Here is an 18,775-nt window from a genome sequence, read left to right as displayed (position 1 = left end):
ACCATCATCTTTCTTTCTTGTTCACAGTGTAATTACGGTAATCTATTGTCGCCGTCTCTATGTCTCTGTACTCGGGTATATTTCTTTTTATGGCATACGGCATTATTCATTGTAATACTGATTTCATGTCATTGTATGCAATCTTGGTAACTGCAAACATCACTATGTTTATTTTCTGCCAAGGTTTGGCACTTCTATGTATATATGTACTGTACATTAACTTAATTGTATCTCTGTATACTGTATTCCTATATTGTCCCATTATTCTGTAAATCCTACCCAACACATACAACATTGTATTTTCTGCAATTATGCCTATTCCGTATAGTAACCAACGTTTCCTCACGTTTTGTACACATTACTAATTATGTATACTTGATTCTTTGTAATAATTTCTGTATTTCTGTTCCAGCTATGCCTAGCGGTGCTGGACATGCATTCTTTTCATGCATTAATAAAACGATTGATTGATTGATTGTCCTGGTCACCTCGTTGATTGGAGCAGAGTCTGTTAACTTTTATAATTCTTCCTTTGCACAGTCCTGTTGTCACTGGTTGCCTTTGTGTTTCTCCCATAATGGCACCAAAAGGAAGAGTTTCTCAACCATGAATCAATATATACCACCTCTGCTCCTCCGCTGGTTTATTGTCCTTCCAGGCAATGACAGGCAATGGAACATTCTAGAAGCTTATAAACAAAGGCTTTGTAATGGACAATTTAATTTTATATACAGAAATGATGAGCAATTGTCACAGTATCATATGATATTGATACAATTGATATGATACATATGATACTGTACAATATTTCAGTTTATCATCTGTCTTTTTCAATCATCCTTTTGATTAATCACTTGATCTTCCTTTTTTCAATCAGCTTTTTTACATCTATTATAATTAAAGCATATTTATTTAATTTTTTAAAAATCATTGTTCAAAATCTAAACTTAGACATTCATAAACATTTTTAAAGATAAGTATGCTTACTATATGGCACACTCACTCAAAATGGTTGTCATTGCTGCAGTATATAAAGAACCTACTAATATATTCTTGCATATGGTATATCTACACATGGAATACTAATATATTCCTGCACATATCACATGGTAATCTCATTGTGTATTTACACAATGAGATTAAAATGTAATAGATTTGTATGCAAGCATCTTAACAAACAATGTTGATCATTAGACTAAAATCCAAAAACAAATTAAATAAATGTTTGTAAATCAGGGTTATCTGGAAAATGATTACCCATCCGAAATGCATAGTTAAATAGGCAAATAAAGTGAATTTTTTAAATCTTGGTCTCTGTGTATTGTGGATAATTAAGAAAGATGTAATAAAGATTACTAGTCTCATTATTAGAAGAAAAAACCTTTACTTATGGTTATATCTGTTCCATTTTAATAATTTTATTAAACAGTTTACAAATTAACTAATTTGTATTTGTGCATCGTTGATCTATCTTCTAAGAAATTTTCACTGTTCAGTCGCATGCGTTGTATACCAATTCCAGAGGTTGTATACTCACTCTGATAAAATTTTGCATATTAGAGTGTTGGTGAATTGAAACATAAAAACTTCCTAATGTGGAATATGACATTTTAGCACTATGATAATTGAGGGGCTTAATCTTACACAAAAGTTTTTTTGTTCAGTTTTCCAGGAGCAACTGAAAAAGATCATTAATCTTTTTTCCCAGATGCACAGGCATCAATCCATAAGAGACAGAAGAACGTAGCCACCCAATATTTTTGTATTGGCAAATTGTTCCATCTCATGTAGTTTTCATTTGTTTTTCAATTTTACTTTCTATGGAAGGTACAGGGTGGAGTGAAACTTGGAAGAGTGACAGCATTAATCCTTTTTAAGTGTTCTTTTAATCCAGTTGTAGAAATTCAGCAACCTTAATTAAAGGTTACTGTATAATCTGCAACAATGTTTTCCTCATCAAAAAAATAGCTCTAAAGTTGTTATATATTTTTTTGCCAAGAAGTTTTCTTAAAGCAATACAATAAAATGGGGTGTCTTGGACACAAAAGACAAAGATGCTGATAACAGACCCATTCACTTCTACTTGTAAATGGAATATATTGTTATTTATGCATCCATTGGCTCTAGTAAACATCTCCAAGCCAATCTTTGTTTAAAATATATTCTAAGATTAGCTTAAGATGTTTTAAGCTGGACGATGATAATTAATAGTATTTGATTCTGACACATCAATAAAGAAGACATTAAAGTTGTTTTGAGATGATAAGATTCATCATCATCACTGTTGATATGGAGAAAGTTTATTCCAGAAAGTTCTCAAGGTACAATTTAATTATGATATTTTATTAATACAGAGTTTTATATAAATCACTAGTAAGACAACTATGTACAAAAGAATTAAAAATCACATGGAGTGTTGCAGTTTTTTTGTGGAATTGATTTTATTTTTGTTTATTTAATTTATTGTTAATTTATTATATCATTCATATCTCACAGTTACAATAAAGTTAATCCTGAATTAGCAGAGTAAAGAAAATTTTTTTTTCAACTTTTAAGCACTAATAGTGCAAATCCACGTTTTAATTAAACGCCATAAAGATACCAGTTGTTATTAATGTATTAAGCACATAATTCCTTAATGTTGCAAATGCCAAAAAACAAACTTTTCAGGAGAGATAAACACTTTTTAGTAAATGAATTCATTTCAATTTTACAATAAAATGATAAAAAGACTCACTAGGTTACAAATTCTTTGGAATATCAAAATGATGTAAATATAAGTTGTAATGTTTTGGATGCCATATGTTTAAAGCACCAGAATGCAAGTCTGGTGCTTTAAACATTACGGCATCGAATAAATTCACTTTCAGAATACAGCCACTTACAGTGCCATTATTGCCACAGTATTTTCTTGCAGCAGAAAACATTACATTTATTATTCAGTTCTTCAATAAAACATATTTAGAGAAAAATGGCATTTACAACATTATGGCATTGCACACCTCATATAGTTTGTATTTATTGCTCACTATGATAGTATATTTAAAGTTTAACTGGTATGTTATACCATTAGTAAGTGCAACCAGTTGTTAGGACTCAAAAGTAAATTTTTTTAATATACCAGTAATAAATAACAGAAATAAATGATTTAATTAATCATTTCTGTTAGTAGTTTCTGTTAATTTACTCAGCCTAAATTTTGGATTTTTTTTTAGTAACTTAAATCACATGGAACTTTAATTGATATAGGTTTTATTGCTGTATTTGGAAATGCATTTCAGGTTCTGATCAGTTTTTTTTTTTTACAGATTTTATTAAAATAAATAATAGTATTAAAATACATCACACACAGGGGTTTACATAACTTAATTGTATAATGTAAGTAAAAATTTTCTGTAACACAGATTGATATTAAAATAAAACAATTAAACTAAATATATTATAAAAACCTTTTATAAAATAAGCAGTATAAAATAAAATTAAACTAGATAAATAAAACTTTTAAAAATGATCTTAAAAAAAAAAAAAAAAAAAAAAAAAAACAGATTGCTTTTACCTGTATGTGGATAAAAGTACAATTTGGTAAGATCTAAAACAAATTTAAAATTTCCATTTATTTTAACAAAATTATAACAGTTATAGCAGTTTCAGCTGTAGAAGTTTGATTATAAATCAGAGACTGACTGAATAGTTACAGAATTATAAAATTTACATTGTATTTTATCATTTTAAAATGACTTGTTCAATTCCTTTTTTAGATTTGAGAATACTACTATTTAATTGCTAAATGTCCTTATAAATTGTATCATTTCATTGATGATATGTCAAGAAAGAAATAAAAACCATCAAACAAGCTTGCACAAATTATGTAATGATAAACTTTTTTTATCAATCATTATTTAATTTATGTAAGCTCATGTCATTCTATTCATTATAAAAATTTACCCTATGGGTTAAACTTTTTATTGACAAAAAAGTTGCACCTGTGAATCATAGGCATGAAATTACAATAATAATTTTTCTTGTAGTTAGGAATACAATTGCTGCATCTAAAAGATAAATTGAGCTTTCAAGGATTGAATATCCTTGGATATCTGGAAAAATGCTATAATTATTGTTGTTGAAAATAACAGATGATTATTCTAATTGGACTGATTTGCAGTTGTAACTTGAGTAACAAAGGTGCATTTATTTTAAATTTAATTATTTTTTGTATCAGATTGTGGAAGTTTAGTTGTAAGTTGGATTTAGAATTGTTATATTGAGACATTCTTCATTGTTGGGCTTAACAGCTGTGATGTAGATTTTATGTTAACCAAAAAAATATAATCAGTGCTTGTTTCTTAAAATTAGAAAATCTTGATCTATCACTTCAGCCACCATGGATTGTAAGGTCACTTCCCATTAGGTTGCTTCTAACTCCAAGTATCTTGAGTTTGAATCTTTTCTGTGATCTTGCAATTGGCACCCAAACAGAAACATTACATATGTTGTTATATGCATAATGTCCCTGTTTGGGAATACTGGGACAGACAATAATAATGATAGGAATGACAATGCATTGATCTCTGGTTTTAAATGTTCATTTAACGAACTTTACTCCAAAGCTCATTAAAAATGAAAAACTTTACACCAGTATTGGCATTTCTAGTTTAATAATGTTTGATCCTTGTGTGAGGTTAGCTGATTGGGTGAAAAGATGTCACGACAATCGAGCGGTCAACACTGCCGTGTGGGAGTGGAAGAATTTCACGGAGACAGGTTTTCCATCTCAAAACCGTTTAATAAAATAAAAATTTCTTACAATATTTCCTTGAACAAAGGGGTAACACAGCACAAAGCACGAGAATTAAGTCCAAATAAAGTTCGAATGTTCAGGATTTCTTTTCCTACAGTTCTGTGTGGACGGTGAAATGATCGTAGACCCCGAGGCGTTGGGCACGACTTCAGGTGATTTTTCTCCGAGGAACCTGGATGGCACTAGGCGACACGACAGAGAGGTTGTTTCCACAATGTCCGAAAAGTTCCCTCCTAATTTTACGGAAGTACACACATCCAAGATAGGACGAACCAAGAACTTCCTTCTCTTTTTCTAAGGGTTTTTATAACTTTTCTCTGAGTCCCAGATCGAACATTCCGATAGGTCGATGTCGACTTGCCTCCGCTCTCTAATTGGCCCCCCTCTTCGTTATGCATTGTAACGAGATCAGAACCCTGGTCGTTGGATGAGTCAACATCGACTGACAATTCGATTCCTATTGAAGATGTTCGATCTAAGTACTCAAATTCATCTATTGTTTTAACCTGAGAAGTCTGACTTTCTTGGAAATCTCTACAGACATGCCCTTTTATGGACATAAAACATTCATTTTTCGTTTTCCCCTTTTTTCTTGTTGATGGTTTTTTTCAACATAAATTTATTATAATAATAATTATTATTATTGGCTTCTATTCCAAAACAATGAGAAAAAAAATTTCTTTTCTTCTTTTTGCACAAATTCTAGACCCATTTCCAAAGCTTCACACTTGTGAAAAAATCTCAGAGACCAAACTCTACCTGAGAGTTTGACCTGAGAAGCCTTGCCAAACCTGAAAAGGGGCAGATCTGACCACTGTCGTAAACCAACAACAATCATTACAAAACAAAATGTTATGTAAATGTGAATAATCAACAACAATATAAGTAATGGATTATTCAATTAAAACAATGGTATTAATATAATTCTAATACAAAAAACTGTTATGAAAAGACAGTGGCTATTAGTAAATTTAACAATGTATTAATTGATTCAAAAATTCAATAGTTAGGATAATCCACAATAACAGTCAGCAAAAAATATACCAAAGCAACACTTTAATCAATACACCTGAAGCAAATCCTCAGTTATCCTTTTTTGCCTAGCAGTGCTAGAAAAGCCTCTCCTTGTTTTTGCCACTTTGCAATCATCTATATTTCCTGGTATAATGATATTGCGACTGCCATCTATCTAATTTATGTAATCTAGTGGTCCTGTTTTACATATCCTCTTCTGGCAGCAGTTCTAGTTCTACTAAATCCATAATGATTCTTTTATCAGTAAATAAAATAGTTTTGAGATAATCCAAAAAGATATCAGAAATTTATAATTATTATTTGTTTTCCTTCTAGATGGTGATGCCATGTGACTTGCGGCATCAGAGAGACAGACTGATCAGTGAACTTGGTTTAATTTTTTTGCCATTCCAGTTGGGAGTGTAAAATAGTCATTCTTAACTAAACAAAATGCTCAAAAATAATTGTAACTGAACAAAAATAAATAATTAAGAACAAAACAAAGTTGATAAATAAAGGCAAAATAAATCAATGTGCAGCATAAAATGTAAGACAGCTAATGTTTTTGCCTACGTTAAAAGGGCATATTCAGGCTAACTGACCACCACAGCTGTTAAAACAATGGAGGATTGTCATATATGTTAAGAGGGGTGATGTAAGAAAGAGAAAGGGCGGAGGAGAGGAGTGTAAGATTACAATTCATAGATTAACTTCCATGCCAGGAGGAAGGATTCTACATCTCAAAAGTTTATAGCAGCATTTTTTCTGGCTTTATACATATCTCCAACTGTTCCAAATACACTCATTACCATAAAAACTTAGCACACCATGTAGGAGTTGTCAAAATCTAATGAAATTGTACATGTGAGTGTAATGGTGATATAAGTAAGTGATTACAAAATGAAAACAAAAGGAACGTTTATTGCCTTAGTGCATTTCGTGCTTTGAGATGGTACAGACAGACACAGGGGCCTGTAATGATGGTGTGGGGAATGTCACCCTTCGCATTTTAACTGTCGTGAAAAACAAGCAACGAACTCAAGGTGGTATGAGTCATCACTTCCTGGAACAACTTCGAACTCACCCAGTAAGACCTTTGACCGTTAGTTGTTCTTTGTTAGCCACATTGTCAAAACATGTACCATATACGCGAGAAGACAATAAACTCAGTTTTGTTACGATCTCATCTCATTCGCTTTTATCGCACACAGTGACGAAAAGTAAAAGTAATAGTAGTAAAAAAAAACACTGCATTGGTGAGCTGGACTAAGAATGTAGTTTGACTAAGGAGAACTACGGAATCCACCCATTGGAACCTTCATCAGGTACATCGTTCCTCTTTTCTCAAGACCTCAGTTGTCAGATCATGGCTGAGATTGGAGTGATAAAAATCCCTCCATACAACTTCTCCAACCCAGTCTTATGGTTCCACATGTGCAAAAATATATTTGCACTAGGATCTCCAAAGCCAATTACAGAAAGTGCCATAAAGTTCAACTACGTAGTGGCCCATTTACCGCCGGAAGTCTCATCAATGGTTACAGACATTATTATTTCTCCGGATCATACAGACCTGTACAATCACAAAGGTGGAACTTATTAAACGATCCGGCAAATTGTCTCAGCAGGAGTTATGAAAACTATTGGCTGGAGAACAGCTAGGAGATTGCAAACCTCCAAACTACTACATGTTCTAAAGCATTGGGTGGAAAATTTTCAAATTTCAGATGCAGTTATGCTAGAATTATTCATACAACACCTTCCAACTTCCGTCCAATCTATCCTAGCCATCATTACCCCACTCAACGTAGACAAAGCAGTGGAGGTAGCGGATTGCGTGCTGGAAGTAACCCCAGCAACAATAGCTTCAGTGTCGCAACCCGAGAAACCCGAAATCGTAACCAACAAAATACTAGTCGAAATAGATAAACTTAACAAGCGAATCGATAAACTAACGCAGGCATGTCGAGATCGCAGTGATCATTTTTCTCAATGCTCCCACAGCAGTTCAGGACATTGCAACAGTTCAACACACCGCAGTATCAATACTACTGGTACCACAACCGTTTTGGCGCAAAGGCACAAAAATGTACTCCGCCGTGTAGTTTTCGAACAAACAAGAGCAGTGAAGTGTAGATGCGACATGCACTTTGCCGGAACAATCTCGTTGCCTATTCATCCTAGACAAGAGAATGAACATAACTTTCTTGTCGACATAGGTTCCAATGTATCAATATTTCCAGCCTCCTCGTCACAAAAGAAGCGCGCATCTCAAATGACCTTAATGGCAGCAAACACAACTGCAATTCATGTCTATGACCAATGAATACTCACTCTTGATTTTGGATTAAAGAAAATTTTTTCTGGTAATTCCTTATTGGCAACATGTTAATGGCAATAATAGGCGCAGATTTCTTGTATCATTTCCATTTGGTACCGAATCTTAGACGCAAATGTCTCACAGACAAAGGTGAATCTCCAGGCAAATTATTAGAAACCTTCATCCACTCTATTAAGATAACGACCAACAACTCCATATATCATAAGATATTGGAAGAATTTTCTGAGATTACCAGACCTCCACATCCTAACCGACCCATAAAACACAACGTTGTACAGTACAGTACATCATATAGAAACCATTTGTAACTGTGACACCACGTCACCTAGCACCCGATAGACTTAAAATCACTAAGGCCGAATTCAATAAGATGATAGCTCTTGGCCATATGCAAACATCAAAAAGCAATTACGCATCACCACCACGTGGTCACCAAGAAAAACAGTTCGGATTGGCGACCCGTGGGAGATTATCGTGCCCTAGATGCACAAACCACAAAGGATGATACGGCATTCCAAACATCGCAGATTTCACATCGGAACTGCATGGATCACAAATCTTCTCTCACATAGACTTAATCAAGGCCCATCAAATACCCATCTACCCACCGCACATGCACAAAACAGCTATAATGACACCGTTTGGTCTTTTCAAGAGTACCAGGATGCAATTTGGATTGTGCAACCCATCCACAACATTTCAACGGTTCATCAACAAAGTAACCAGAGGACTCTCCTTTGCATATGCTTTCATTGATGACATATTAATAGCATCACGCTCCCAGGAAGAACACATTTAGCATCTTCGTGCCTTATTCCTAAACCTCCAAGAATATGGGTTAACCATAAATCCGTCAAAATGCACCTTTGGCGTACCATTAATCAAATTTCTCGAATTCAAGGTCTCAGGAAAGGGTCTGGAACCACTCTCTGATAGTCAGAGTCACGTCCGGCTCACCAATGTAGTGGTTTTTTTACTACTATTAGTTTTACTTTTCGTCACTGTGTGAGATAAAAGCAAATGAGATGAGATCGTAACAAAACTGAGTTTATTGTCTTCTCGCGTATATGGTACATGTTTTGACAATGTGGCTAACAAAGAACAACTAACGGTCAAAGGTCTTACTGGGTGAGTTCAAAGTTGTTCCAGGAAGTGATGACTCATACCACCTTGAGTTCGTTGCTTGTTTTTCACGACAGTTAAAATGTGAAGGGTAACATTCGCCACAATGGCACCACCTGTGTCTGGATAGCATACAATAATATGATTGGCTGTGTGCTTGCTTGTCAGAAGACCATGTGGTTCTCATGGCTAGTGGTTTGCTGAGGACATCCTGAGTCCGGCCACCATGTGTGCAAGCTCTCTCTTGTCCACCAGTCCCAACACCACTTTACAGTGTTGTCAGAATGACCTAGGTGGCAGGCTATTTGATGAGATGATATCTGGCTTTTCTCAACCTGATGATCCTTCCCCTCTCAAACTCTGTTAGTTGTTCACATGATCTTAAATTGTGACATAAAGGCACCTCTAGTGATGCAGCATTTCTCTGCAACAGGTAAACTACAGACAGGATGCCTTTGCATGCTTTTTTTTATAGGCCAAGAGGAATGCACTTTAATGCCCTCTGTTGGCATTATGCAATGAGTCATTGTGCTATAACTCTAATCATTTCTATATCTGCTTGAGACTTATTTGCATGCCAAATTTTGCAGAAATACAACAACTGTTTGGTGTGCTAATTTTTATGTGTGTACCTGAGTCATTACTTGTGGGCAGCACTATATATGAGGCTTGCATGATCAAAATGCATGTCACTATTGGAGGCAAAAGTGGCCAATGCAGTGTTGGCCAACTCCTTCACAATGGAATTTTGATGTTTAAAAGGCATGCTGTAGCACCTATGTATTCCAAGTTGTGGTTGATTCTGTGATCTGTAACAGCCGAGGTGGTCAGTTACTCTGAATATGCCTATTTAACATGGGTGAAAATGTTAGCTGTCTTACACTTTTGTGCTGGATATTGATTCATTTTGCCTTTGTTTATTAAGTGTAACCAGTTTTGAATGGTTATTTAAAACAAAGTTGGGTTCCCATTCACACTGGACATTGATTACAAAACAAGATACAGTATATATACAGCAATAACAGTTATAAAATGCTAATGTTATAATTTTAGTTCAAGTAATTATAACAAATAAAGTGATTATTAGTAAAAATTATAAATTACAATTATTTCAAAATCTTGGACAGTTAATAGCGAGGTTGTGGACAACGTTTTCAATGCAAAAAGGTCGGTCACAACCTTGCTAATCCAATTAGGGAAAAAACTTAGAAGAAAATCCATTAATCAGCACCAATGACTTACAATTCAACATCTACACATGAGGTGAAAGCTAGCTTGCTGTGTCAATTTGAAAATGTTTTTCTATACATTGCTGATTTGCATACTCCAAATGCTAATAAAAAATAAGGTTTTACTTAACTTGTCTCTCTACCAAAATTTATCTATAAGAATAAATCCTAAAATGTTAAATTAATGGGATGCATTTCACTCATGCCCTTTCATTATTCAAATCTTACTACAAAATTATGCAAATTTGAAATTTTAGTTGGGCAGTGTCAAGATAGCAGTTGAAACTTAACTCCCAAAGCTCAAAATATTAATAATTGAGACAAAACAGAATTAAAAATGATGTAAGTAACTAAACAACTACAAATCAAAAATTCTCTTGCTACCTCACAAAGTCAAGCATAAGCAATAGCAGATTTTCATATGTATGTATATATTTAGGAAATCTTGTTCCTATTGAATGCTTAAAACCAAAGGCGATGAATGCATCTTCATAGTCATCATCATTATCATCAGTTTTTACTTTAATAAAAATTTCACTAATAAAAAAACACCTCTCTGTAAGCTGAAACAAATTTAGCTTAAACAACACCTTAAATACTTCTTTCAGCATAAGAAGAAGATCCTTTAATTTATTTAAAGGATCTTCTTCTTATGCTTTAATTTATTTAAAGGATCTTCATGTTAAACCTGATGCAGACTTATGAAAAGAAGTTGAATATGTTTAAATAAATTAATGTCATGCTGAAGAAGTATTTAAGCTATAGCGTGGCAGGCCTCATAAACAACGATCTATAAATAGCAACATCGGCGCACGAATGCGCATGTCCACCTTAATGTTCGTTTTATTTAAGCTGTTGTTTAAGCAAAAATTTCACTAATTTTTAGAGAATAATTTATAAATTGGAAAACAATAATTATAAATTATGATTTTATTTTTATTCAACAGGGTTCTTCCCCAAAGAAGTATTATTGCAGAACCTCATCTCCATTGAGAAATCCTTCAAAAAGTGCAGGACATCAAGATTCCACTGGGCTTCCTTCAAAGTCTTCAGGTAAAAAGTTTAACATATATTTTTGTTATTTTTTGAAACATTTAGAATAAAAAATATATAGATTCCTATCAGGAAAAAACTCAGTAAATTTTGTAAGTTCGCCGAAATGGGGGGGAGTTTTATTCCCAACCGTCGGGATGGCTAAGGGCTATTCGCATGTGGGTGGAGGTTTTGAGGAGGCAGAAAAACAAGCGTTTCACATAGAAACCGTTTATTTTAGTCGTAAATGCTTACATAAATTTAGCAATGGTCCTTGAGTTCAGAGCTTTAGGTGGTTTTCGGTTTCGGTCTGGTCCTAGGCTGTAGGGGCCCCGTAGCAACGTCGAGTAAAAAGTTCGAAATTCTGAAGAGACGGTGCACAAAAGATGAACGGAAACACCACTATTGGAGGTGAACGAACACGACAGGTAGTCTAGAGGAAGCTCTTCTGTCTTTGACATCGGAGGCTTTATAATTTTCTCGGGATCGAATCATTGCTAATTGGTTAATTCTTCTCCTCCTCGCTTCCCAATTGGTATCCCACCTGTCTCCAGGTGTAAATGGAGCTTCGTTAGGTCGCAGGAAAGGTCGACAAAAGAAGGTTTATCCGACACCGTCTTTTAGACTATGATCGCGTTTAATTGTTGACTTCGACACCAACGCTCATTTTGATATATTTTTTTTTTCTTTCAGGTTTCGTTTTGCTTTCTAAACTGCGTCTTAATTTTTAAGATTTTTCTTTCTAAATTTTTTTTACCTAAAATTTTGTTTTTCTCGTTACTCGTTATGAGCGTCGACATCAAAGTCTGGTGTCGCCGACTTGACACTTATAAAAGTTATCATTTCGCGGTTTGACTTAACAAACTTGTACATATCCCTTTTGGGGCTATTTTCGGGCCTCACAATTTCATTTAAATTTACTAAATAATGTGTTCAATAATAAGCTGAGAAACTTTTAAGAACTGATTATTAATATCTATAAAAATGTTAATCATTTTTGATTCTGTGAAAAATATATATGAAACTATATACAGTGGTACCTCATACTTCAAATTTAATTTATTCCAGGAGGCCATTTGAACTCCAAATCACTCAAAGTCTGAATCAATTTTTCTTGTTAGAAATAATGGAAACTGAATTAATCCGTTCCTTGACCCAAAACAATACCAATGTTGATAAACTTAAAAAATAGATGTAATTTAGGATAAAAGTAATGCAATTAAATTCCCTAATAATAAATTAAAACATGATGACAATAAATAAAATATGTAAATACTGTATAATGAAATGAAAATGGTCACACACCATCAACTTCAGCATGTGTACCGTTTTCATGCTTCGTGATGTGTTCCTTTTTCATCTCAATCGTCAATACTAAAACTTTCTTTTTAGGCTTCATTGCTTCCATCCATTTCACATTTGCCATGGTTAATAAGTAAAGGTTATCTTAGGTTGAACAAAGTTTTTGCATATTTTTGACATTTGTCTTAACGTACATAGTCCACATGGCAAATAGCAAAACAGCTCCCGCCCGACCTTTTATCATCAGGTACTTGATACACTATTTCTTCAAACGATAAACAAAACAACAGCCTTAATTAATCATATTATTTTATATTGCCATGAGTAACCATGGATGGTTTTATCAAAGGTTTTAAATATGTCTGTAAGCAAAGAGTTGCTTGGATGTCCAGGTGGCATAACTGGACAGTGCACTGCAGGGTAAGTGGAGGTTGTAGGTCAACTGCTGTTTCAGGCCAATTCTTTTCTTCACGAGACTGTTCTAAATTATATTAAATTATTATAATCATTAATTTTGACAAGAGGTAACACTTAATGGCTACCTCTAGTTTAAGTGCTACCTCTAGTACCAAATTACTTAATTTCTAATTTTTATTTGTAGCATAAAATAGCCTGATTGATTAAGGCTGTCATTTTGTTTATTATTAATACATCAGGCTTTCTTCAGTTTTTCATGTATCTTTCAGATTTAAATAGTGGCATAGCATCATTTTTTATGAGAATGAAGATATTCAAGGCTGGGTGAAGGGTTTCCCAACAGATCAATGGAAGTTTGAAAGGGAGTCAATGATCAAATTACTGACATATTGTACATGCATATACAGGGTGTTTATAATTAAAGTTTCATTTTGAAATAGCCATAAAATGAAAACTACTGGACAGAATGTTATCAAAGTTGGTAATAGTGTACAGGACATCATGGGATTTTAATTCCTGCAAAAAAATGTTCAAAAACTCACCACCAGTGGGAATGGCTCTGTATGCAATATTGTTAAATGAAATAAGACATGAAGACATCAGTTGAAAATGAAAATGAACAATTTGGCAGAATTGAAAAATGCAATACACCAACATGTCCATAACATTCCTCCTGATATGCTAAGTGCTACTGTTGAGAACACAGTAATGCGATTTAACTTGCTTTCAGAAAATGGTGGATGCCACATTGAACATGCTTTGTAACATGTTTTAGAAATGATTAAAAACATTTTCAACCAATGTCTTCATGTCTTATTTCATTTAACAGTATTGCATACAGTGCCATTCTCCGCTGGTGATGAGTTTTTGAACTTTTTTTTTTTGTGGGAAATAAAATCCCATGACGTCCTGTACACTATTACCAACTTTGATAACATTCTGTCCAGTAGTTTTCATTTTATGGCCATTTCAAAGTGGAACTTTAATTATAGACACCCTGTATAATATTTTAATATTGTTTAATTATTTAGTGAATACAATCATTTAAAAATTCTTAAATATTTTCACCATCATTTTCAACTTTCCAAATATATATAAAATTTATTAAAAAGTTGTGTGCATGTGTGTGTGTGTAGGTGTGTGTATTTAAGAGGATCAATGAAAAAATTTTTCTTAAAGGGTTCAATAAATGAAAAAGATTGGAAACAACTCCTAATATAGAGAACCAAGAAATAGGAACAGGGGTATCCCCATTTGTAAACAAGGTGAGGAAGGTAAGGTGCAGCAAGTCTGAAGATAACTGCTCTCAAGAAAACAGGAGTTTAGAAATTTTTTCTGTGGACTACTGTCCTGGAAAAAATTTTTAAATTTAGATATTTGATTAACTGGTTTTTTTGAAGGAAAAGATACTGGATAAAATGAAGTACAATATTTTCTGGGTGAAGATATATCTTCCATATCATCAGTGGTGCTATGCCATTGGATAAAGATTCTGAAAATGAGAATTCTTATCAAACTGGAAAACTTTATTTTTGACTCTCAGAAGAAGCTTAAGAGAACTGCTTTGTAAATTAATTCTTATAAGCTTCAATTTCACATAATAAAAATCATATGCAGCTTATCCATGAAAAGATTGAAGGAAGCATTATTAATTTAAGATTTAAAAATAATTATATCTTAATAGCATGCAGGATATAGATAACATACAATAATTTTATTTTTATAATGTAAGATTTAAACATCATATTTTATGTATAAAGTCTGGATCGTAACAAACTATATATATGAAGGAAGAAACAAATATTTTATTATATGCATTTACAACGAATTTTATATATATATATATATATATAAACAAGATAATTAATTATACAATATAAGAACACTTTTATGATCAACACAAGAAGTAACTCCAGAAATTCCCATTAAAGCTTAAAATTACCACTAATTCCCTTCTCCAAGTTCTCAATTCAAATACCACAAATGTTACTGCTTACCTAACAACAATAAGAGAAATGTAGAATAGAAGAAAATGAAGATGGTTAGATTCAGGTGGAGAGTCAGATAAATACATATTAAGGGATCATCTATGAATTATTTAAAAAGTTTAAGGAGGGGGTAAAAAAAATTACACCATTGTACACAGTGGGGGAGAGAGTCGAGATGTTATCTATGTGGACTTGTTCAGTGGTATTAGTGACTTATGAATTTGTCCTTATAAGCTTGTTTACTAGTCATGTGAATAAACTATGTTAGAAAATATTTGCAGAAAACTTTTTAAAGTAATTTCTTCAAGTTGAGTCTGTGACTTATTGTACAGTACATATAATTAAAGGGAAGGAAGTTTGCCAAAAGTGCATCATTATATACAACAGGGAGAAGGAGAGTCAAACATGGCTCAAAAACTGTATACCTAATTAATAGATGGTCCATAATGTAATTCATTCACCAAAGGACAACAAAGTCCTATGCTTGTTGTTTGGTTGTCCAATTTTTTTTCTGAATGTCTTTTATCAGAGTTGGTAGTAAATTATTTTATAGGATAAATTTCTCATATGCTTACCAGTCAAAAAATTCTGCTAACCTAGTAAACTCCTATATAAAGTTTGTCCTCCTACTTTATATTGATTACTATCTCCTTATTGGCTTGTCTACAGCAAGACACCAGCAAGAATATACCTTTCAACCACTGTATGTTTGTATATACATTTGACTTAGTCCATTGGGGTTTATAATACCCTCTGTATTCCTTTCTGAATCTGGCTTGTGGTCAATAAATAGAAAGAAAATTCAAGAATGGAGACATAGCTTAGATCAAAAATACAAAGAATGTAAGACAAGAAAAAAAATATTTAACCAGTTGAGTCTGCATAAGTCGACACCCGGCTAACTCGATACCATCAGTTAAGTAGTCAGTTTCTGTGGTCCCGGCTGACTTACATAGACATTAATGTTAAAAAAACTCCGGCTTACTGAACACTGTTTAACTCATCACTGCTGGATAAGTCGACATACTTTTGCTGTCCCACACTCTGATAAGTCGTCACCCCCTCCTGAAAATATGAATTCAATCCACCTGTGTGGTGCGAACTCAGTTTTTTTTTTCAGGAGGGGGACTCGATTTATTTATTAACATATAATTAATATATTTAATAATATAATAATATATTATTATTATTAATATATATACAGTAGAGCATTGATTATCCGACTCAATTGGGGACTGGGGTTGGTCGGATAACTGAAAAAACAGATAACTGAAAAGTATGAAAAAAATACATTATTGGTATAGTGTATTAGGCCTGGTTTAAATACTAGCCTCCCTTTCATGGTCGAGCCAGTGTTGTCAGTAAAACATGCAAAAATTTAACAAAAATAATATTAAAGTAGCCAAGACATAGCCAAATATTGTAGCGCCACATCACTAGCGGACATTTGAATTTGCCGACTAGAACGCGGTCGGTTAACCGATGTAATGGTTGATCGGGGGTCAGATAATCGATGCTCTACTGTATATATATTAATAAAAATGCCTTAACATTTTATGTATTTTTATGTATAAAATAATAACAGATAAACAAAAAGAAAATATACAATCTACATCAACATCACACTAGAATCCAATTTTGAATTTTCTCATGCCAGAGGCATTAAGAATCCTTAGACGTTACTTGCCAATGATTGACAATTGCGAAGATGATGTTTTCAAGGCGTTCATGATTGTTGAAAAAGAAAGTCGAGACAGTTAAGTACTTAAAACAAACAACACTAAATGAATTTTTCAGTTTTTCATTTACAGAGTAATTGTAAATGGAGGACACAATGTATTGTAAATCTATACTACTGTATAACGCACTGCTATATTTTATTAATTGTAGTCATGTAGTTTTTTTTCCAACTTCGCTTTAGTCGTCACATTGGATAACTTGACACGTTTCCACTTCCCCTTGGGGTGTCGACTTATGCGGAGTCAACTGTATATTTATTGCCACAAACAAAACCAGAGGCAGAACAACTTTACTTCAGGCCATGGTTTGAAATTCTAACACATGTTCCTCCTCTTCCAATCCCACTCCCTGCTGCAAAGCATGGAACTTAAAAAGTCCCGAACCCTTGACTATAAAAAATAGTTACCTGTCTCAAGATCAAAACAATTGAACTGTCACAAACAAAACCTTTTTTACCAGTATTGAACTAAACAAAACTTCCAAATGTTTTTGGCCTTCACCAAGGCCTGCTTCAGGTGCTGAACTAAACTGGCTTCCTTTATAAAGCCAACTTAAGAGGCAACTGTATTAACTTTTAAAGACTGTGAGACTATTGTGCATACGTGGAGATACCTGTTCGAGAAATTTGAACAGAGCCAGGCAGAAGGGTGAAATGTGATATATATGTTACTGGCAGAACTCGATTTTACACCAAACTAGTTTTGCCTAGGCCAAACTAGTTTGGCGTAATCATGTCAGGCCAAACTAGTTTAGAATTATTATTCAAGTATATTAATGGTTAATTTAAGTTCATCATAAAACACAAATAAGTTCATTTTTAATTTTAGTTTGATTTTAAAAGTTATTTTTATTATTTCGTTTGAATTTTTGAAAATATTTTTGAAAGTTAATTACTTTTAAAAGTGCATGGCTTAATAAAAAAAAAAAAGAATACAAACTGATAAGTACTGATTAGCTTATTTTTATGTTATAGTTTTGTACAAGTGTTGTGTCACTTCTAATCAATACCATTTTTGGTTAATGTTACCTTAGGTATCGAAGATGGCGGCTCATCTCTGATTCCAGCAATCAGAAGACAGAGAACAGTGGGGTTGCACGTTCTAACCTAACCTAACCTATTCTAATAATTTGGTTGCTAATAATTATGGTAATTTATTAGAATAGGTTAGGTTAGGTTAGAAAGTGCGTCCCCACTGTTCCCTGTCTTCTGATTGCTGGAATCGGAGACAAGCTGCCACCTTCAATATCTAGGGTAACATTAACCCCGTTTTTTATAATTAAGTAGATTATGTTTGAATAAATATTGTTCATCTAATCGATTGCCTTTTAATTTTATTTTAACCATTAATATACTTGATTAATAATTCTAAACTAGTTTGGCCTGACGCGATTACGCCAACTAGTTTGGCGTAAAATTGGGTTTTGCCGGTAACATATACAATGTTTAAAATCAAACAGCATCGTTCTAATGGTCCAAGTAGGAAGCCAGTTTAGTTCAGCACCTGAAGCAGGCAGAACTAAGCTGGTAAAGGCCAAAAACGTTTGGAAGTTTTGTTTAGTTCAATACTGGTAAAAAAAGGTTTTGTTTGTGACAGTTCATTTCTCACTCCAGTATTTCTGATTAGAAGACTGTTATTTTATCAAAACAATTGTTTGACCATGGATTGTAGGCTCTTCATGTATTCAGGCCCATCTTGCTTTGGACCTTGGTTCAGCCAAACCACTCTGCACCATTGCAGTTCTGCCATTGAACAAAATGATTTCATATTATTGTAGGTTAAAACAACAAAAA

The 18,775-nt window shown here is 33.4% G+C and overlaps 1 protein-coding gene across 3 annotated transcripts in view; it reads left to right on the top strand.

Moving 5' to 3' along the window:
* The window catches only part of LOC136984281 (leucine-rich repeat-containing protein 49-like), a 113,963-nt gene that overhangs the window by 34,808 nt on the left and 60,380 nt on the right, over positions 1-18,775 (top strand). For all 3 annotated transcript variants that reach the window (XM_067281197.1, XM_067281198.1, XM_067281196.1), the window contains one exon: positions 11,452-11,557. In XM_067281197.1, the coding sequence (XP_067137298.1) occupies positions 11,452-11,557 (106 nt within the window). The remainder of the gene's footprint in view (positions 1-11,451; positions 11,558-18,775) is intronic.

Source organism: Centruroides vittatus, unplaced genomic scaffold (assembly GCF_030686945.1).
Source record: "Centruroides vittatus isolate TY-2023 unplaced genomic scaffold, ASM3068694v2 contig_911, whole genome shotgun sequence".
Classification (NCBI taxonomy): Eukaryota; Metazoa; Arthropoda; class Arachnida; order Scorpiones; family Buthidae; genus Centruroides; species Centruroides vittatus.
The sequence above is the reverse complement of the archived record's forward strand: the minus strand, read 5'-3'. Positions and strand labels throughout refer to the sequence as shown.